General features: G+C 39.3%; 2 protein-coding genes across 8 annotated transcripts; both read left to right on the forward strand.

Moving 5' to 3' along the window:
- Positions 1-6,171: 6,171 nt before the first annotated feature.
- On the forward strand, positions 6,172-15,137 carry rabgef1l (RAB guanine nucleotide exchange factor (GEF) 1, like). 6 transcript variants are annotated; one of them, XM_086261737.1, is made up of 9 exons: positions 6,172-6,329; positions 7,122-7,313; positions 7,480-7,652; positions 9,257-9,435; positions 10,062-10,143; positions 10,257-10,389; positions 10,550-10,641; positions 11,615-11,871; positions 12,711-15,135. In XM_086261737.1, the coding sequence occupies exons 2-9, from the start codon at positions 7,141-7,143 to the stop codon at positions 13,134-13,136; spliced, it is 1,515 nt and encodes a 504-aa protein (XP_086117863.1). In that variant the 5' UTR covers positions 6,172-6,329; positions 7,122-7,140; the 3' UTR covers positions 13,137-15,135. The 6 variants fall into 6 exon arrangements, with proteins under 6 accessions (XP_086117863.1, XP_086117864.1, XP_086117867.1 ...); XM_086261738.1 differs by having other exon boundaries at positions 6,173-6,312; positions 12,711-15,137; XM_086261741.1 differs by having other exon boundaries at positions 6,177-6,312; positions 7,125-7,313; positions 12,711-15,137.
- Positions 15,138-16,909: 1,772 nt separating this feature from the next.
- Positions 16,910-20,224, forward strand: LOC147314653 (low affinity immunoglobulin gamma Fc region receptor III-B-like). Of its 2 annotated transcripts, none has more exons than XM_086261744.1 (6): positions 16,910-17,111; positions 17,203-17,238; positions 17,365-17,655; positions 18,167-18,439; positions 18,732-19,004; positions 19,102-19,268. In XM_086261744.1, the coding sequence occupies exons 1-6, from the start codon at positions 17,087-17,089 to the stop codon at positions 19,131-19,133; spliced, it is 930 nt and encodes a 309-aa protein (XP_086117870.1). In that variant the 5' UTR covers positions 16,910-17,086; the 3' UTR covers positions 19,134-19,268. The 2 variants fall into 2 exon arrangements, with proteins under 2 accessions (XP_086117870.1, XP_086117869.1); XM_086261743.1 differs by having other exon boundaries at positions 16,911-17,111; positions 19,142-20,224.
- The last annotated feature ends 1,323 nt before the right edge of the window (positions 20,225-21,547 follow it).

Raw genomic sequence — 21,547 nt, forward strand, 5'->3', positions numbered from 1 at the left:
CACAGGGATGTTAACCTTACTCATTTTATTATTAATACATCTGCTGCGTGATGACAGTGAGCGGAGATATACTTAACATGTTCACAGAGGCCGAGGGGCTTCACAAAGATCCAGTATATGATAAATAAGGAATTATTGATTTTGAGCTGTCATGCAAACAAACTCAGGTAGAGTCCAAGAATAAAAATGTGGAGCATAAGTATGCCAGAGAACTAAGGCTTTACATTTTGGGACATAATAACAATAATCTTGGCCTTACCACGTCCTAAAACACGGTTAATACACCGAAAAATGATTGACACAGCATTAAGTATTACACAGATTCATTACTTAACAAAAGCCAAGATGCCAAAGCAGTGCGAGGAAAGACTAAGTACACCCTTACTGCCTCCGTAGGGATTAAAAGGAAAGGATTCGCCAAGTGCTGCTAATAAAATAAACTCAATTAATTGTGAGGACCTCTATGAACCTCTATGTCAGTTTGCTGGTCTGCAGCATTCAGATGTGTGTTAATACACCACTGAGAGGAGGATAGACATCAGCAATGATCGTAGAGAAGCAAATGTTGCTTCCCATCAGTTTGGGGATGGTTGTAAGGCCATTTCTAAATAATCTAAACTCCATCATTCAGTCCCCCAAAGTCAGACTGTGGAGGAAAACTGCAAAAAATGCGGAAGGGTTACATCTCAGACTCTCTGTTAGTATGTTTAGGTCACGTTTAAGCCTTAGGTCACGAACAGTGGTCCAAAATGATTTATTTATTTAAAGTTATTGCTACTAAAAGCGGATTTCCAGGCTTTAAATCCTGGGGTGTACTCAGTTCTTCTCACTCTGCCCCTGCATTTGATCAAATAAGTAAGGGTGCAGTGTAACTCATTCATTGGAGGTTGTATTTGCCTAATTTTAAGACTTATTAAGCACCAGCGATTTTTATTAATGTTCCAATAGAACTGACAGCGGGTGTCCTTTTTTTTAAAAAGTACTAATATTTTCTTAAATCAAGCCTAGAAGGCTTTTTCAGCAGTAGCATTTAATATGAATATTTAGTTTTCATCCCTTTATAAAGTGGTTCCCATTGTTGCTTTCAGTGTCTGCCCTTTTTAAATGATCATGACACAAGTTATTGAGACATTTTTATACACTTGTGTTTGCTGAGTGGTAAAGAGATCGTTGTAGCTGTGCTTTAATATCCGTATTTGACTGTGTGCATCCGTTTTCTTCAGGTTAAGTAAAGCAGAAGTTAACGTTTGTTGGCCCCATCCATCACCCTGGAGCATACTCCAGTTACAGCCTCTGGGAAACTCCACACTGAGCTCATCTCTAAGACCTTTGATCCTATGTAAACAGAGAGAGATGCACTTTATTTCCTGTGAAAGGGTGCTGTATAACCAGCTGCTAAGACCTGTCTAGACTTGTCCACTGGATCTGTTTGCCTTAGACAGTAAGGGCTTTTTAAGATTTTCATCTTGTATGAAGGAAAAGCTTTTTTGCTTAAACCCAGGATTGATCAGGCAGCTTCCTTTGGAGGATGAATTCAATTTTAATCAGTTCATCTTTGGGTGATTTTTTTCTAATAATCACATAATTGTTTGTTTTAATGTCTGAATTCACACAGCCGAGAATTATAATCTCGAATCTGAGAAGAAGAAACCACTTAACGCCTGGCACCTTATCGCTTACTCCTAAAAAACCAAACATGTCCTTATCATCGGCGGTTCTTCTAGTGAATGGCCCCTTTTTAAGCCACCAGTAACTCTCAAGAAAAAAAAAAAGTGCTGATCTTAATCTTCCCTTTTTTCCTCGGCCTAATAAACCACCAGTTTCTGTCTCTGGCTTCAAACAGAAATGGTCTGAACTTTACATTTCTGGGACATGCAGATATCTCAGTATGTCTGTGGAGTATCTGGTGAGTGCTGAGCTGAGAGAGTGAGTCATGTGTTGTGGAAAGACGAAAAAGAGGAGGCTGAAGAGCTTCAAGTTTAAACTTTCAGTGGTATCTCTCAGATGAACTCATGCTGACTTTCCATTTAATTGACTTTTTTTTCCCTCCTGTAGTTACGCCACAGCAATTAGATGTACACAACTGATTACGAGAAACTGATGCAATGCGTTCCTGTGAGTGAAAAATCCGTTCAGTTTCATTTATATAAGGCCAAATCACAGGAATGAGTTTCTCAGTGTGCTTTTCACAATATTAGAGAGAAAACTCAACAATCAGACCTGTGAGCAAGTGTTTGATGACAGAAGTCTGGGGGGGAACTCGTTTTTAGATCAAGGTCAAGTTTACTTGTGTAGCACATTTCAAACGACACAGCTTGGCCATAATGTTTCCCAGGCAGCCAATAATAAAATGACAAAAAACAAAACCAATTACCTGATGTCAAGGTTTAGCTCAACTTAAAGGCCAGAGATTAGAAATGAGTCTTGTGCAAAGAGTTAAAAAACAGTTCTAACATGAAACGGTGAGACAATCGGAGACAAAAAGCTCAGTCACTTCTATTATATCTCTATAAGCCTAGCTTTTGGAATATAGAGGATCTGGTCTGATCAGTAGATAGGAGTGTGAACATGAGTGAGATCAGACAAATACACAGGTGCCACCCACTCAGAATTTAAGAAATCTCTGCTGACAAGACGAAACCCTCCCCCTCACAGAAGCATCTAGAGCATTTAAAATATGCTGAGTGACAAAAATGACAGACTGTGACTCTGAGAAGAGCCTGATTTTATACAGATGCTGAAAGTCACTAAAAGAATGCCAATAGCGAAGACAAAGAAGCTGTGAACACCTGCTTGTTGTGTGAGAAACATGCAAGAAAGTCTCTGTCAGAGGTCCAACACAAGTCACATCCCGGCACCACCCCCAGGCAGCACAGGTACCCCGAAAGTGGGAGCCTTAAGTTAGACACCCCTGCTGTAATGTTTTTAGCACCATGTCAATCAGCTTCAGTCGCTCGTTTTGAAGTTTAAAGAGTTATTTTGCCAATAATGATTTGAAATCGCTGAATATGACTGACTTTCTGTATTTAGGCACATCACTTCCTGTGTGGAAACCTTATGGGCAGCAGGGGTCGACTCCTCGGCTGTAGAAACAAGTCAGACTGTAAAGACATCCATGAGAAAATTACCAAACTATGACATCAATCAGCAGCTTCAACTCTTATTAAATACAACACTGTTTTTTCATGGTTAAATTTGGAGTAAAATACCATGGAGCAGTTTATAGCACATCTGGCTAATTTTATCTGGGTTGTTCCACCCTCTAAGGTTAAGGTCACCAAACCAGAAAATCTTAGGAAATGAAAGCACTTAGTCAACAAAAACAGAGCTAAATTACTTCCTTAAAAACAACCGTCAGATTTCCCTTTCACAAAAAGCATCTGCATTTGGAATAAAATACAAATACAGTGCTGAATACTCAGTTCACTGCACTACAGATAGCAAATCCGGTCAAAGTTGATGACCCCAACTCGTATTCATTGTTTTAGACGTGAGAATAAAACACTTTCTGGGGGAAAATGTAGTTTTGATGCCTCACAGTAAGAATTATTCTGATCACTATTTTGTCCAGTGATTACCAGGACTTGGGAGAACATAATATATCATGCAGTTATGGTGAGGACTTAAGGCTTAGACATCACAGGTTTAATCACGGATGATGCACCATGCTGCCCCACGTATGTGAAGGAAATACTGGTCACACCAATTTAATTAATCAAGGACTGGCCGTGAGTTTGATCCAGATCCAGCTGGTGATGCGGAGTTTTATGGTCAAACATCCATAACTTCATTGTCTGGTTTAGCTTAAAGTGAGTGAAGCTGAATGTGACGGATGCTCCTGTGTGACAGCCTACCAAAAAAGGAAAAAATACCGAATATGGCACTTTGTGCCTCACTTTCAGACCTTGTTTTGTCACTTTGCCTCTCCTGAATATGCATCAGGGGGTAATTCCAGGCAGATGCTGCATAAGCACCGAACCTTTCTGTTTACAGCTGGCAGGCATCGTCTCTGTTGCCTGGTTACAACACCCACGGGAGTCCCCACACTAGTAGGGACTCGCCACCTTTCCCACAACAGCACATTTCAACCACAAAGCTACTGAAAGCTACTGAAAGCTACTGAAAGCGAAACCAGGCGAGAAACGGCTGCTAATGTTTTCAAAATTCTGACATCTTTTTTTCCACTGGTCACCTCGAGCTCCATAAAAGGACCTTTGCTCCCCCCTGATGCTTTGACAGAGAGACGTGCGGTTTGTTGCATCACTTGTTTTGATAGTAGCACTTGTCAAAGTCTTCAAGAATAAAACCCCGAGAAATAAACAGTTTTTTAACAGACTGTCAACGTTTAAGAGCTTTTTTCGGGGGAAGGGGGGGGGGGGGGGACGTAAAAACATTTTTTAAAAGGATGGAAATGATTAAATTAACTGTAAGGGGATTATAATAAAGAAACAATTGGCTCCGTATGTCCCAACGTCAAGTAATTTGAGTCACTTTGGCGCCATCTAGTGGAACATGTCTACATTTTGAGAAAAGTGTTTGTCTTTCATTCAAATTGTTTCTGTAGAGGCTTCAGATGAAATACAAAACACTTTCAGTGAATGAAATACAGTCATTTTAAAAAGAAATGTCTCCACGCAGAGCACAGCTGATATTTGTACTTGTTTTACAGCCACATGACCTGGACACCTTCTAGTCACTAGACTGATGCAAACTGCTGTACATACCATAGTAGTATAGCGTCCAATGTGAGACCACCTGTCTGACATCTAAATCCTGGCTGAAATTGGGTCAGAAAACAGCAAATATACAGCAGTGAAAGAAAAGAAACACGGTGCTTTGGTTTCCCAGAGTTCAGATCTCTGCCTGATTTAAATTCTGTGATTCTTTACAGATATTTACAAATTCTTTACAAATATTTTTGGTCTTAAGGCCTGAAGTCTTAAGGAATTTATTTCCTATTAAGTTTCATGGGAAACTGATTCTTATCAACTGTGACTGTAAGGATTATATATTATATGTCATCCTTTAAGAAGATTATTTTACACTGTAAGAAATAACAAACAGCACTCAACATTCAGAGGGCGATTGATCACCAGTGATTGTGTCATTTTAGATGAACAGCTTGTGCCGTTCACAGGGAGGTGCAAGTTTCTACAATGCATGCCAAACAAGTATGGCCTAAAGATCTTCTGAGTTTATGATGCATGCATCCCCTATGGAATATAATTATATGGGGAGACAGCAAGGGGAAGAAGTTCAGAAGAATCTGGGGGAAAATCTTGTTCTGCAGTTGTCCAGTAGATTCAGAAACACAAATCACAACATCGCCACAGACAATTTTTTCTCTTTGCGAGAATAGAAATGAGGTGAAAGCCCTTTTTCATGCTTGCTGGAGGCTGTTAACCATTTTATTCACTCAGTGATTTTTCTTTTCCTGAAATAACTCAATACCAATGAAGCCACTCTGAGGCTGAAGTAGGAGTATTGCTTTGCTGACTCATTCTTAAACAGACCAACAAATTATACAGCTTTCAAACAACAAGCCCGAGCACATGCAAGCTACTTGAAGGCACTCTAAACAAGGAAAGGTAATTGACATGCACAAACCAAAGGAACTGTTACTGACCTGTTGTACTTAAAATTTAGAAAGCTAGCATCCTTTATTTTAAACCCATTGTGGTAGTTCACAGAATTATAAAAACAGCCTCAACTGATAAATATTTCTGAAAAGACTAGCACTCAGAGAGAACCCTCAAAGTCACAGGAAGAACATGCAAATTGGATTTGAACCCAGGACCTTCTTACTCTGTAGTATTAGTACTAATCACTGCAGTCATAAAGGACTAAACCTATTCACACGACTGTCTGCTCTCCCTCTGGCATGAAGATTAAGAAATTATGAATCAATATTGTTTTCACAAGTCAAGAATATTGAATAAATAACACACAACAGACATATACTAATGCAAATACCTTTGTGTGCTTTTTAGGTAGGCCTATAGTATTGCTGCTGTTATTTTAAATTATTTCAAATGCTTTACTATTTTATTTTATTTTATTTATTTATTTTTATTTTTTTATTTCTTTTTTATTTTATTTTCCTTCATACGGAGGTAAACTTCTTGAATGTTTACTCTAGGTGGCGCTAAGCTGTTTAAAGTTATTTGTATACTATGTTTTTTTAAAAAGCGGAGAAGAAGAAATAACAGCTAGAAAATGGGTTTGGGGCGAAGCTAGCTGTTAGGCTAATGTAAATATTCACCAAGAGGAGACTGGAGAGCAACTGAAGATAGCGTTACAAGAAAGCTTTGCGTACGTTGACACGAAATGTACGTAGTAACGTAACGTTGACCTGGCTTGCAGTCTTAGCGATCTATGATAGCTCAGTAATTAGCTTGTGTTATCACTGGTTACATTGCTGGCTATAGATTAGCTTATTGAATTGTCATTCTGGACCGTAACATAGGCTAAAAGGGTCTGTTAGAAACTCCAGGAAACATTTGTCGCTAAGAGACAGCGGTGTTTGGAAAGGGTAAGCTTCAGAGTCCTACACCGACTATTAGCGTGCTAATCACAGCTTAGCTCATAGCTGGGGGCATTCCTTTAGTACAACCCAGCAGTCGGCAAACTTTAATGTCAGAAGAATTATTAGTTTCTGACCAAAATAAAAGTCGGTTTGAATCCTTAGTACACATTTAAGGCGTATAATGAAGCTGTCGCGGCTTGTTAAGCAGAAATTCGCCTCTCAGCATTACTAATAGGAGTAATGTATTATCAACAAAACACAACGATTATGAAATGAAGGGAAGAACATTAGCATATACAGAGCTGCTTTGAAATAGAGTAGCCTTAAAGCTTTGCAGGCCTCTTGGAGTGTTATGTGTTTGTGCAGTTGACTCAAATTAAAGCTCGTCTTCACTAATAATTATAAGTAAAACGTATACTACAGTAAGTTTCACAGTAGTAAAAATAAATATAAAGGAGTTTAAGTCCAGCTGCAACGACTGAATGACGTTCTCAGCCTTTGTGTATAAAAGAATGTATTTGTAGTATATTTAGATTCAGCAAAGCACAGTGGCTGTTCAACTTTTTAAAGTTTTATCACTTCTGTCTCCACTCAGTAGTCCTTCCTTTTAAAGAATGATGAGCCAGCGGCGTGGGATCCATCTGGACCAATCAGAGCTGCTATGCAAAAAAGGATGTGGTTTTTATGGCAACACTGCTTGGCAAGGCCTGTGCTCAAAGTGCTGGCGAGAAGAAAATCAGCGAGAAAAGCAAAAACAGATTCAGGAGGACTGGGCACTCGCTGAAAGGTTTGTTTACCTTCTTGTCTCCTATGTGAGACTACTCAGACAAACAAATTTGTTAGAAGCTGTTCTGTTCTCTTACCGCTAGATGTACTCAGCTTCCTCTTACAGTAGGCTGTCCAGCTGCGCAGTATTACAGTTCTACTATTCTTTTTAATTTTTTTCCTCACAGGTTGCAGAGAGAGGAAGAGGAAGCCTATGCAAGTCGACAACAGAAGACCCAATCACAGCCTTCCATTACACCTTTTAGCAAGTTTGAGGAGAGAAAGACTAAAGAAAAGTCCAGCAAAGTCAACACGGTCACAAAGTTTTTTATTCCGTCCACAAAAACACCACCAAAAAAAGGTACGTACTGTAGCAAACAGGCAGCTGCTAGAAACTCTGGTAGGGCTTTATGTTGCAGCTCAGTAATAACATCCCGATAAGATAAAATAAATCCAAAAAAGGATAAATATTCTACATTTAATATCTGCTACAAAAATAAAATATTTAGCACAGAGACTAAGAATCAATCCTTAACAGGAGTCCTTTGATTTTATGCAATCCATGTTTTTGTTGTCACTGTATTCTTAAACATCTGGTTGGTTAGCATTAATTAGCTGCCCCACTCACAGAGAGCAGCATGATCAGAAATTAAGTAAAAGGAGTCATTTTTAAAGCTGAGGAATTAAGAAAAAAAGAAAAGAAAAAAAAACAGGAGAAAAAGAAGAAATTTCCAAACAGCAGACAAAGCTCCTCCATCGGTCACAAGTTATTTTGCTGCGACTCTGGTCTCGTTTCTTCATTCCACATTTGTCTTTACTGTTCTTTCACGTAGTAATGCTGCTCCTCCCAGCTGTTGTGCTACGTGGCATGCTAGCATTACCCAGCATGTGGTTTGACAGTGTAATTTTGTAAATGTGTCATTATTTGTCACAGCGGTTTGTGCGTTATGATGTCTGCCCTGTTGAAGAGAGTTAATGTTAAAGTATTAATGGTTTTCTTTATGTTAAATTTAGTGGAAAATGTTTAGAAACTTCAGTGAGAAGAATATTCCCTCAGCAAGTATAAAGCTATTCAGTTAATAGAGTTTCCCTCTCAATACTCGCTTCAGCACTCTTTAACAGTCAATAATATGTTATATATGCATGAAAATATACTGCCAAGCATTATATTGAGGCAAAATCATAAAGTAAAACTTTGGTTGTAAATACAATAACAACTATTTCAGCTTCTCCTCTTTCAAGAGTTGCCACAAAATCTGATTAAAATATCTGAAAAACATGTGCAGTGTTTGGATTAAAATGTTAATATAGTTAATTTAATTACTGAAGTAGGCTGATAATAATGAGGTAAATTTGGCAGATGTTTTCATATTATGCTGTTATAAGCCACCTTCAAGATTACTTTAAAGTTCTTGAAGGTAATAATGTAAAAATTATATTTAATCCTTTAATTAGTGGATGTGCATTTTCTCTAATAATGAAAGTAGAAGCTTATAAAACCAAACATCAAGATGCATGTTTTGTTTTTTTTAATCTGGAAGCACTTTCTAGTTTCTGTAATAAATTGATACCACAGTATTACCATGTTGTTACTGAGCTGCATTATGAAGTGCTATTATAGTTTTAATCTATATTTTGTGTCTTTATAGTGTTAAAAGTTTACAATGCTGTTGAGAAAATGAGGATATATTGAAAATGAGTTTGTTTCAGTAAAAGTATTTCTTTGCCTTAATGCTTTACAATTTACCCGTTTAGCTGGAAAATCACTACACGCACAGATTTGTGTGTGGTGATCTTTGCCTTGTTGAAGAGACCTGTTTAGTTTAACCTAAATACAATCTGGTTGGATAAATGTGTTCTTTTTCTGGTACAGCACTAGCTGCTGTATGTGGTTTTGAGCTATTAAGAATACATGCTTGAAGTATCTGTAACTGATTAAAGTGACAATAAATTATCATTCTGCAGATGCTGCACCTTTTGACCCGCAGTCCAGCCCGAGCCCCAGCTCATCCACAAGCCGAAAGTCATCTGTGGACAGTGATATCGCGACACGAGAGTTTATTGATTTTCTTAAGCCTCTGAAGTCTGGCAGGGAGATCTTCAAACAGTGTCGGGCCTTCACTGAGACCATGGTCTACAAGCGGGTGGGTTTTGATTAGATATACAAGACTCAAATAACTCAAAACTGTTTGTGAAAATTCAGTTTTCATTTCATTTTCATACTCAAATTCACACAACACTGGTGTAGCAGTTATAGTTAACCACTTCAAATTGGCTTCAAATCAAATGATAAAGGCAGTATTTTGGTGTTGTAAGGAAAGATTTACTTTTTTTTAAACCCAAAAGTTGGGAAATCCCTGCGTTACAGCAGGTAAAACATGAAAAACAAATACAATGTTCTAAATCAAAGAAGCTCAGATTGGTATGAAGAATGAGCTCGATTAAATAGAAAATACAAAAAAGTGAATCTAAATGAAATACAGGTTAGAAAAAAAATTGAAGGTCTTTTGTGAGAATCTTGAGAGTTGATTCAAACTGAAGTGAAATGGCAGCAGCGATGATGGGAGCAGCAGATAAAACAGTCACGCTCCCGTGGCAAGTAGTTTGAAGTTCAAGCAGAACTGCTAGTAAATGTTGATCAGATATATTATGAATGTATCCATTTAATATGCCCTTGTGTTTTCTGCAGGTAATATCTTCAAGACTATCAAAGTTTTACACTCCAGTTATATCAAGGCTGAATTTATATTATTTCTTATTCCTAATTCAGGACATCGGAGCTGATGAGCTGTCAGAGTGCGTGCAGGACTTCTACCAGAACCTTTCAGAGCGCCTCCAGACCCAGTTCAAAGGTGCTGCGTCACTCTTACACCCAACAAAAATCTGCTTTAAATGAAAAATATTAACAGTATTACTGGGTATGATTTTGATTTAATATCTCTATTCTCTGGGCTTCTTTTTGTAGGTTCGTCTGATGAAGTAGAGTGTATTATGGATGAAGTCGAAAAGTACATAATGACTCGTCTCTACAAGGAAGCCTTCTGTCCAGAAACAACTGATGATGAGAAGAAAGACCTGGCAATTCAGAAGAGGATCAGGTTCGCAGACAAAAGTCGTCACAACACTTAAAAGACGTTTTTTTTTTTTTTGTTTTAAATAAATGTATTTTTTGATAATAACAAGGAAATACTGCTGCAGGTAAAAACACAGCATATTGCATACTACTCTGGGACTGAAGTACTGAATGATTTATTACAGAGCCCTGCACTGGGTCACCATTGAGATGCTGTGTGTTCCTGTAGATGAGGAGATCCCTGAGGTTTCTGACAGCGTAGTCAAAGCCATCACAGGTTTGTCTCATACTCGGTTTTGTTTAAGAACAAAACAGGACATCTCGCGCTCTCACAGGAACATTGTGACACCTGGCTGATTATGCAGTCGGGGATAGAGGGTTAGGAGCAGTGCTGTGCACACATTAGAAGAAGGACAGTACTTTTATTTTCCACTTACAGCGGGAAGAGAAAGGAACTTGTGTGTTAACCCTCTGAAGTAGTCTGACACACCGTTGCGTCCAGATCACACGACTGATTTAAGATGATGTAGAAGCAAGACAAAGCTTTGCTGAGTCTCAGTTTCAGCTTGTTTCTTAAGTGTGGACAGAGATAAATAATTTATGCCATGCTTTTTATCCCTTAGCTATAAAAGGCTGATGGGGTATTGTCGTCACCCTGCTGGGAGGGTGGGCGATGTGGACACCCAAGTTTGTAATTATCGTAACTATTTATGTATGTAACTATTTCCTACTTTTTAAAAATGTATTTTATTTTTATTTATTGATTGATTTGTTTTTTGTGATTTTTAGTTCAGTTGTGTTAACACAGTAAATCGAAAAGAGAAAATAACTGTGAAGTTGTGCTGAAAAGAATGATACCAAACAAGGAAAGATAAACAGTTTATACATTTGAAATATAAAGGTGAAATCAAAAGTAGTCTGAAATGGTCAGTTATACACTAGACTCCAGAGTGTTAAACTACGTTGAGTGGTGGACATAAGTCAGAAAATAATATTATTTATTCTTTTAATTTTTACTTCTGTGTAATTTTTTTTTCAGACTACTTTTGCATGTGTTAAAAATAAACTTGAACAGAGGGCTGATACGATACATCATCTAACCTAATGCTTGTAGCTTTTGTCCAAAGATGCTACTGATGCTTAGGACCTGCAGGATGCTGAGCTTGTAGTACGCTGGTAGAAACCTTCCTTATAGTGCTGCTAGGACAAAACTTTCAGATTAATGCTCTGTTTGTCTTCTCTTGTTTCAGACGTGATTGAAATGGATTCGAAGCGCGTTCCCAAGAACAAGCTGGGATGCATTACTCGTTGCAGCAAGCACATCTTCAATGCCATCAAAGTCAGCAAGAAAGAGGCTGCGTCTGCAGACGACTTCCTCCCCACACTGATCTACATCGTGCTGAAAGCAAACCCACCGCGACTGCACTCCAACATCCAATACATCACCCGTTTCTGCAACCCCAGCAGACTCATGACTGGAGAGGACGGCTACTATTTCACCAATCTGGTGAGGAAATTAGTACAACAAGTGCATTTATGTGGCTTATCGGTGTTTGTCTGTAGCAGCTCTGAAATTGGTTGCCAATTCCTGGCAACCAATTTCTTACTCGACTAAATGAGGGGAAAAAATCAGGCTAACCAACTAGTAAAACTAAGAATCCCTCAGTAAGTTAAATTTGAGAACTGCTTAATGGAAAAATTAATATACCGCTTGTGCGTCTGTGCTTCACCTCGCATTGTGCATTATCAAGATTGTGTCGTGCATTATGAATGACGCATGCTGTTCTAAAATTCACAACAGCCACTTGAATAAAAGCTAAAATTTAACAAAAAACAAGCTCCAAGTTCCCTCTCGCCACCTCCTCCAGCTTATCTGGGAAACATCGAGCCTTTCCCAGGTGAGCCAATAGATGTAATCTCTCCAGCGTGTTTTGGGTCGCTGGGACCTTCTCCGATAGGACATGTCAGAACACCTTGTCCAGGAGACGACAGCCTTAGCCATCTCCTTATGATGTGGAGGAGCAGCGGTATACTCTGAACTCCTCGTGATTGATTGATCTCCACACCCCATCACTAAGGCAGAGCACATCCACCTTTCGAAAAAGGCTAATTTCCACCGCTTGTATCGAAATGTCATTCTAATACTGCATTCTAAGGCCTGCATTAATAGATTTATGACTTAGGACACAATCATTTAACACCATTGGGCATCAATTAAAATTTTAACAATCAGATTAAAGGACTAGTAAGTCTGTTACCGACTAGTGACATTTAAACCACGGATGACATCCATGGTTGAGATTTCTTTTTCTTTTTTTAAATCACTCTTACTTCCTGTCTTCCCAGTGCTGCGCAGTGGCCTTCATTGAGAAGTTGGATGGCCAGTCTCTGAACCTGAGCTCTGAGGAGTTTGAGCTTTACATGTCGGGCCAGGCGTCCCCAAACTGGCCACTCACTTCCGGAGCCGCCTCCTCCTCCAGCAACAGCGCTCTCAGTCAGGTCCACAAAAGGCTGGATCTGCTGACGGGGCTCGGGGAAAGGCAGGAGCGCGTCATCGAGAAGGCTCGCCAGCTGGAGAGTGACCTCATTGACTGGACCGATGAAGTGGAGCAGAAAGTGCAGAGCGTTCTGGAGAGTTTTCCACCCGACATGCAAAACCCCCCTGCACCCACAGCGAGTGGGGCTGCAGCAGCTTCATCAGCAATCGACTCTGATAATGTTGAGAATGAGCTCCTGCCACCACCACTGCAGCCACAAGTGTTTGCTGGTTGATATAAAGCTTTACTCCACCCTGACCCTTTTCCCTCCAGCTGTCTGATACAGATCCCAGTCAACACTCCCAGAATCTTTGCTCCATCCACCCTTTTCTTGTAGAAGCCATGAAGCTAGACCTTATAGCAATGTCACTTTCAAATGGAAAAAAAAAAGTTTGTTATTTTTGGGTTGTGCGTTTATTTGCTTTCTTGGAGAGAGTAAGATGAGAAGCTTGATGCCACTCTCGTGTTTGAACACTGCGAAATATTTTGTTGTAAATTAGTTTGTAGAAAAACCAAAGCGTAGAAGCTTTCGTACAGATCAGCAGTTCATTGGTGGTGGATTTCTGTCACCTGTGGACACGGCTAGGCTGGTTGCAGCTGTCAGAGTGGTATGAATGCTCCTGACTCTCCACCAGGAAGCAAATAAGAGCATTTACTAAAGTTTGAGATTATTTTGAACACCAGGCACCACTAGGTGGAGTCCTGGAGTCCAGCAACACTCAGTCAGGGGTCTGTTACTGTTACAGTCTGCTCCTGTTAAAGTGTTAGACTTGCTGATATCCTCAATCCAGCTGAGCAGTGGAAAGAGAGTGACTCCATTCCAAGTTCTTCCGAAACACATCCGCTTGTCACCCACTGTGGCATCTTCAGTACCTCAGCTATTCTTCACCCTTTATGTACAGAGAGGGTAAAATGGACGATATTTAAACATGTATAATAACTCTCAAACTATCAGATGAGGATTTATTTTAAGCGTATGTCTCCGGGCTATGTTGGCCCTTAATTCCCAAGTTGTATCTAACAAACAATAATTTTCATTACACTTTACATAACACTTTAGATGGGCGGGGTGGGGGTAAACGAGGTGGTAGGGAACTCCCAATGATGCAATAACCAACTTGCCGCTCTTTAAAACTCTGAAACTCCAGCTCATGTTTGTAATGTGTGCTGTGTTTAGTGTGCGTTTCACAACCCTTCACAGAAATAGCCAGAAAAAAGAAGTGTGTGCGTGAGTTGAGAAACTGTGTGTGTGTGTTGCATGTTCTAGTAATGTTGACAAATCCTCCAGTTACACCTGTAGAAATACTTTTTTTTTTCCATGGCTGACCTCATTCTAGTCACAAGCTGAATGTACAGAAGTGATTTTATTTTTCTATACGGTGTTGGTTAATCCTCCCTCTGGATGCAGTAGGAGATGATAATCCTGTAATATTTACAGTAGATTAAAAAAAAACAAAAAAACTTTGCTTGAAGATGTATACATTTTAATGATCGGGTCGTTGACGTCTTAAGAGAGCATTATGAGCAGGTCTGCTGAAAGAAGGTGAATGAATTGGGCACAAAAACCAGCACGATGCCGTTTCCCTGTAAGAATGAGGCAGAATCACTCCAGAGGCTCATGGAGAATTTAGAAAACCAGTTTAATTTATTTTATGGCACTTTTGTTTGCTTTTAAAGCACTTCATTCAATAATGAAGGTCATTGCGCAGATTAGTTGATAGTATAGTAGTTAAAAGCGTCTTTGTTGCACAGATTTAGTTCAACTGTCTTTTTTTAAATTTCTCAGTCTTGAAGTGGAGGAAGCTTTTTAGGAAAGTTTGTTTGAATTATGTGAGGCACATTTTTCTTTTCTCGCGAGCTAAAGTTTCCCTTTCCAACCAGGTTTAATTTTTGTTGTTGTTGTTGAGAATTTGCAACAGTGCAGTCAGTGTGCGGCTGCTGTCAAAATTCACTTTGAGAAAAAGCTCTTAATGCAGACATAAACTAACAGCTTGAATAAATTCTTATTGCACTGTATGCAGAAGCCATTTATCAGGTATTTCAAAACATTTTAAACCGCGTCTTTGTTACCTTATAGGTTTGTTGTTGTGTGACATGGGAGAAATGAACAGAATACTGTCTTTTATTTAAATGTAACTTATTGGGGCAGTATTGGTATATTTGCATCTATGGGTGTGTGGTTAATAAAAATAGAAAAGTAAAATGGACTGTTGTGGTTCCTTTTAATTTTTTTCACATGACTGTGATGGTCAAGATTTTGCATGTCAGGAATGAAGTTCCTGACATGCAAAATCAGGAAAAATGAACCCAGAATTTTAGCTGTGTCTACTGTTCTGTATGATATCTGGGAAAGGGGGGGGGGGGGGATACTTTAAGGGTGGCTTCTTGGCAGCATATCTTAAGGATGTGTTTTTCATGACGTGGCTGGTAATCTGCTGTTGATAGCGTTTTAGGCCTCTTCTGCTTTCACCGTGCACTTGTCCAATTTCCTTAAATTTGTAAAAACACACTCCATGCCCTACTGAGGTTTAATAACAAAATGCCTAAAGATACAATTTAAAAATGGTCCTTAGTTATGTTGTCTGTAACACAAAAAGAAAAAAACCACATTCCCGTGAACATGGTCAGGTGTAAGGAGTGGACTAGAAACCAAAAGCGAAACCTAGAAAGCCTCGAGAACTGTTGCTTAAGACCTCTTGGCTCAAAGAAAAAAACCAAAGAAAAGAAAAAGAACAAGAAAACACACCCTTCCAGTGAAAAGCTCTGCGGTTCATTTTCACTGGAAGGGTTCAAATGAGCTAGAAAGAATAATACAACAAATAATATTTCACAGTTCGGGAGTACAGCTCAACAGTGCAGTGAATCAGTGGATTGTATAAAAACCTGATGGAGTTTCATTCTATTAATTATACACTTATCAATAATGTAGGTGTGGTCTTCTGCTGCTATAGACCATCTGCTTCGAGGTTTTTGGTCACAGATGCTCTTCTGCATGACTTGGTTGTAAAGAGTGGTTATTTGAGTTACTGTTGCCTTTCTATCAGTTCAAAGCATTCCTCTGACCTCTGAAATCAGCAAAGCATTTTTACTTGGAGAACTGCCCTGATATGAACTCTTCTTTTTTTTTTTTTTTTTTAAACTAACCTCGGTAAACTCTAGAGATGGTTGTGCTGGGAAAATCCCAGCAGATTAGTAACTTGGAAAATGCAATGGTAAATGTTTTTTTTCACTCTTCACTGCACTATCTATAATGCCAGAAAAAGCCCCCAAAAATATATTTAAAAGAATGTAGGAGGATACAACAGTGAGTGGCTACATGCATCTAAAAAAAAAAACATGTTGGAGGCTCCGTCATGGCCACTATCTGGAAAATAACTGATTGGCAGCAGCTTAATATTGTCACGCTGCCAATTCAGTAAGACCATACCTGGATTTTTAAAAAAAAAAGAAAAAAAAAGAAACCACACACAATGTGACACTATCAGTCTTTGACGATAGTGTCCTTCCAGAAGCCTGGAGAACTATTCCTCAAGACTACTTAAAGAAATTAAAAGAAAACTGCTTCAGACAGTTTTGACTGTGTTAAAGAATAAAGGTCATAACAAATATTAACTGTCAAGCTTGTTAGAATTGTACAAATTTTATTTTTGCCTCATGTGCTGTATTACCGTGTACATTTCCACATTTCAATAAATTGCTGGACCTATTTCCCATTTTCCTGGCAAAATATAAAGGCACGAGGGGTGACTCATGGCTTTTACACAGTGCTGTAAGAGAAAAAAGCTCATAGCAGACTACTGCATCAGTACTACAATAATAAAGTGTAAAATTTGCATTATTTCAATTGGCTTGATACAACAAATAAACAGAACAACTGTGTTTGCTAAATCTGGAAAATATCAACTTTCCACATTAATCAGAAGAAGAAAAAAAGTGTTGTTGGGGAGAACTGTGCAACATATCAGAGCTATTTAACAGGGGTCAGATACAGGAGGGAAGTTCTTTAATTTGCCACATGATGTGGTTTACCATGAAACTAATTTTAGCCTACGGTAGAAAATTGTTTGGAAAAGATGAAGTCCTCATGTGTTACACCCCGAGGGGGGGAAGAAGCATTTTCACTTCTCCTTTTAGTGAAAATGAATAAATACTCGATCGGTTTCTGTTTCTTGAAGAGTCTCCAAAATGGACAAGCTCATCTCTCTCTTTGGTGAGTTTTCTTCAGCTCATTTAATGAAAATGTACTTTTACATACTGACCTGATGTAACTGTCATTTAAACTTGATTATTTTCTCTTTCAGTTTTTTCAGCACTCTCACAGATTGTAGTGTCTCATGGTATGGACCAAATATTCTTTACAAATATACTTTCAATTTGCACAGATATTATTTTAGAAGTGATCTCAGGATTTACACTCATTACCAAAATAGATCCTTTAAACGTATTCTTCTTTTTTTCTGCAGTTCCCACTGAGACGTCTTTCAGAGCCAACATCGAGTTGGTGTCAGGACATTCAAGGATCTTCTCGGGGGAGAGAGCACACTTGAGATGCAGTATTCCTGATGTGCACAGGTCTAACTGGACCTACCTGTGGTTCAGGGGCTCTGAGGAGCTCTCACAGACTGGGCAGGAATTAAATCTGTTGAATACCAAAGTTCAAGAGAGCGGGAAATACTACTGCCAAGGAATAAGAAACACGAAGGTGGGAAAGATTCGCACCCAGCAAAGTGTCCCTGTGGAGCTCAAGGTGGACGGTAAGATCTGTTTGTCTGCATGAAAGAAATAAAATTGCTTTGCACGTTAGGCTTCTTTCTTCCTGTGTAATCCTAACACTGGAGCATTGAACATCTATAAGCTTCTTTTCAACTTTAGGTTTTCTGTGCAGCTCATCTAAGACATGCTGTGAGTGATGGCAGCACTTCTTAATACAGCCTGCAACTTATACTGTGACTTTCTAGGGTTTAACATATAAATCTTCTATAATTCTACTTAAAATGTCAATTTGGTACAACAAGGACTTGTTTTGTTTGGGGTTTTTTGTACTTATGTGGTATCTTTTCCCCACCTTATGTTATAACTAGACAGTATATCAGGGGTGCAGGCTGTATTATAGAGTACCTTAACCTCCCCTTCTTGCATTGTAGCATTACGCATTATTGTTAGATGTTGTTACATTAAATGTTAGGAAATTAGTGAATTTCTCCCATTGCTTTACTAATGTAAGATTGGAAGTTATTCAGAGGTAACTCTGTGGTGTTTCCGTAGGTGGCTGGGCGATTCTGCAAGTCCCACGACATCCTCAACTTGTCGGGAGCACATTGGAGGTGACATGTCGTGTCAGAGGGAACCCCCGACTTGAAGACATTATTTTGTACAAAGATGGCGTTGAAGTAATGAGACAAAACGGTCACGAGCCAGATTTCTATCTGACCAACTTGAGCCTTGAGGACGTAGGAGTATATTCTTGCAGGGCTTCCTGGGATGTGATGGGACAAACACACTCTGTCATTTCTGCTGGTGCTCATGTACAGATCTTAGGTGAGATTACACAGAATTGTGTGTTCTTATCTTAGGTGTGGTGTAGTTAAAGGAATGACAGCATGCTTTGAGAGATGTGCTAATCTAGATAGTGTTCTTATAAGTGATCCATTTTTACACCTAGTGCTAAACCTGTGTGTATAGACCTTCTCCTTTAATGCTGAGCAAGAAAGCCCATATTTCCCACAATGTTAAGTTATTCCTGTTAGTACAATTGAACATAAATATTCTTAGCCTCATGACCTACCACTTTTTTTTTTTCCTTAAATTAAATCAATGTCTTCTGTCACAGAGGTTCTGTCACAGCCAATTTTGAAGATCATCCCCAACTATGATACTCAGCTAAAGAGGATGAAGCTCATTTGCCATGTGCAGTACAACGCCCCTGCTCCTGCCCCTCCGATAGACTTCTATTTCTACAAAAATAACAGGCGACTGGGACCTGCAACCTCTGACAACTATAATGTAGTGAAACAGACTCCAGGGCTGTACAGCTGCAAGGCCAGGGTGCCTCAGTTGGGCCTCTCGAAGTCCAGTGAACCCAAAAACTTTGGACAAATAAGAGGTATTTAAATTTTAATTTACCCCAGCATTTGTTCTACACCGATAAGCCCCAAAGTTCCTAATGGATTGCTAAAAATGTGATACTTTGTGTCTAACAGTTGCACAGCCTCAGAGGCCATCTCATCTCTGACCCAACAGAACCTGAGAAGATGCCACCTCTTCATCCTGGACAAAGGCCAGTATTTCGCCTTGCTTCAGCCACAGATGACTTCCCACCTGCTGCTGCTTCATTACCAACCTCCCCTAACCTCTCCTCTCACCAGCCGATTCAGTTCACTCCAGAAAAGAGCACACCATCACAAGCGCCTCCACTGACTTCACAAGCAGTCCCAACCACTTTGCTGACTACAGACCAGGATTTTAACTCAGCTACAACTCAAGATCAGGCAAATTGATTGGAGGAACCTGGTAACATGTCTGGGGACATAAACATAGTAACTAATTGACAATAAACCAGTAAACCAGTCACCAGTAAACATCCACAACATAAGATGTACTGGCTGGTTTACCAAAACATTTCTTATAACTTTCACTGAAACCAGCTAATTGTTTTCTATCATATTTCTGATGAAACAACACAGTTACAGGCTAATGCAGGAGAGAAACATCATTTAGCTAGCGCACCCACGTTACTAGCGTTACCCAAGGATAACCTGAATTAACCCCCTTATTTGGTCACGTTACTTTAAATAAGTATCAATTTTACATAAATGTATATACTGCTCGTCTACCGCTCTCACCTGAAACGCAGCAAAACAGCAGTTGTGTACTGATGGTAACTGATTACTACTTTTATAAGGGATTACTTTGTCAGTCACGCATTTGTGTGATCCGCCACTGCCACCTACTGGCGGAACTAAATATCGCCTTAGCATCAAATCAGGTGGGAGGAAATGAGCTTTTCACTCTGTGTTATGATGTCAACTATTGTCACAACAAAAGCAAAAAAAAAAAAAAGTGATTGGGGGGGCACATTAAAAGAAGTTCATCAAATTCTGAGACTTTTTTAACACTTAAAATACTCAGGGTGCCACACAGCCTCTCTGTGACAACGTAGCATACATTACAAACCAAACCCCTATACTAATCACGCTGCGTCATTGTCACAGTTCTGTACTGAACTGTGCAATTTTTATCTTTTTGAATTATTTCCAGTTAACAAACATCAAGCGCTGTACCAGAATTGTTGGAGATATCTAACACATACATGTTAAAATCAAATAAAGCATTTTAAAAAATGTTATGTACTGCTGGATTTTATTTTCTGTGAACACAATTTCTTTTTACTGCTCCATATTTGAGCAGAACTTCTTATATATTACAATCACTGGTTTCATAAGACACAGGGGTGCAGTCATATTTTGACAGATTTACATTAAGATGCAGCTGTCGGTGATGACTATTTTGAACACATTTCTCTTTTCTATTTAACACTTTTTGCATGCATGTTCACACAACTTAGGTCATTATAGGTGAAAACAACTAAAAAGGAAGCAGCAGTTAAATCGTGAGAAAAAAGTAGGACCCAAAACGAAGGAGCTTTTTCATTTCATGCAAATGAGGCAAGGGTGACACTGGGTCAGGGCATTGACTTGAAGGTTAACTGAAGGAATCAGTAGAGGAACACAGTAATCTTGCTGACAAATAGATAAACAGCACTGATCATATTTTTGTGCTTTATCTTTTGCGTTGGTAGCTGAATAATAAACTTCTGCACGATCTCTCACTTACTGCTGCTACTTTTAATTAGGATGCTTTAACATAAGGAGGCACTGCATGTGCACAAAAATGTTGGATAAATTATACATTTTTTATGCTAAATATTGAACTTTTACACTTTTATCATTTTAAAAAAAACGTAGTTTCTTCTGTCTGGATAACAGGAGATTCATTTATTCACTACTTGTGAATGCCATCTTCCAATAATTAACTCAGTGGTATTTCTTGGGATGCTTTACTCACTATCTTAAAAAAAATTGGACTGTATTTAACCATTATATTTAATTAGGGTGGTGTCAATCAAAACTTTGGAGCGCTAATCTGCAGCAGCATTATTGTGTGGCGAGTACTATCCCTTCTTAAGAAGAGGCTAGGCAATAATAGAAGACGTGCAGACCAGCATGTACACTAGCACCACCAGTATTCAGACTTTGTGATAGTAAACACAAAGTGTGCATCACGGCTTGTCTGAGTAAAGCAGAAATCCAGAGAAGATGCTGTCGTCCTCACTGTTGGCATACGCTCCATTCCAGTCTCTGAGCGTCTCCATCCACAATCATTCCTCAGCACCTGATTGGAAAACTAGGCCTGCTGCGCCTGAACACCTCCCTCTGCAACTGGATCCTGGACTTTCTGACAGAGAGACCTCAGACAGTCCGGATCAGTAACAGCACCTCCAACACCACCACACTGAGCACTGGAGCCCCTCAGGGATGTGTGCTCAGCCCACTGCTGTTCACTCTGTTGTGGGCAGAGGGGGACAAATTTTGTCTGGGATAACTACCTTGGCACAACACCTGGTTTGGCAGCATGTGGCGAGGCTCC

Source organism: Aulonocara sp. 'chitande type north' Nkhata Bay, linkage group LG14 (genome assembly GCF_057382095.1).
Source record: "Aulonocara sp. 'chitande type north' Nkhata Bay isolate Kocher_YH1m ecotype deep benthic linkage group LG14, A_spYH_male_GT1.1, whole genome shotgun sequence".
NCBI classification, from domain to species: Eukaryota; Metazoa; Chordata; class Actinopteri; order Cichliformes; family Cichlidae; genus Aulonocara; species Aulonocara sp. 'chitande type north' Nkhata Bay.

What these genes read in the sequence shown, in the direction of transcription:
- LOC147314653 (XM_086261743.1), top strand. Translation starts at nt 17,087, where the DNA reads ATGGACAAGCTCATCTCTCTCTTTG. An exon ending in ACAGATTGTAGTGTCTCATG is followed by an intron (nt 17,239 to 17,364) that starts GTATGGACCAAA and finishes TTTTTTCTGCAG; the next exon opens with TTCCCACTGAGACGTCTTTC. An exon ending in AAACTTTGGACAAATAAGAG is followed by an intron (nt 19,005 to 19,141) that starts GTATTTAAATTT and finishes CTGACCCAACAG; the next exon opens with AACCTGAGAAGATGCCACCT.
- rabgef1l (XM_086261737.1), top strand. Translation starts at nt 7,141, where the DNA reads ATGATGAGCCAGCGGCGTGGGATCCATCTGGACCAATCAGAGCTGCTA. An exon ending in GACTGGGCACTCGCTGAAAG is followed by an intron (nt 7,314 to 7,479) that starts GTTTGTTTACCT and finishes TTTTCCTCACAG; the next exon opens with GTTGCAGAGAGAGGAAGAGG. An exon ending in CGTAGTCAAAGCCATCACAG is followed by an intron (nt 10,642 to 11,614) that starts GTTTGTCTCATA and finishes CTCTTGTTTCAG; the next exon opens with ACGTGATTGAAATGGATTCG.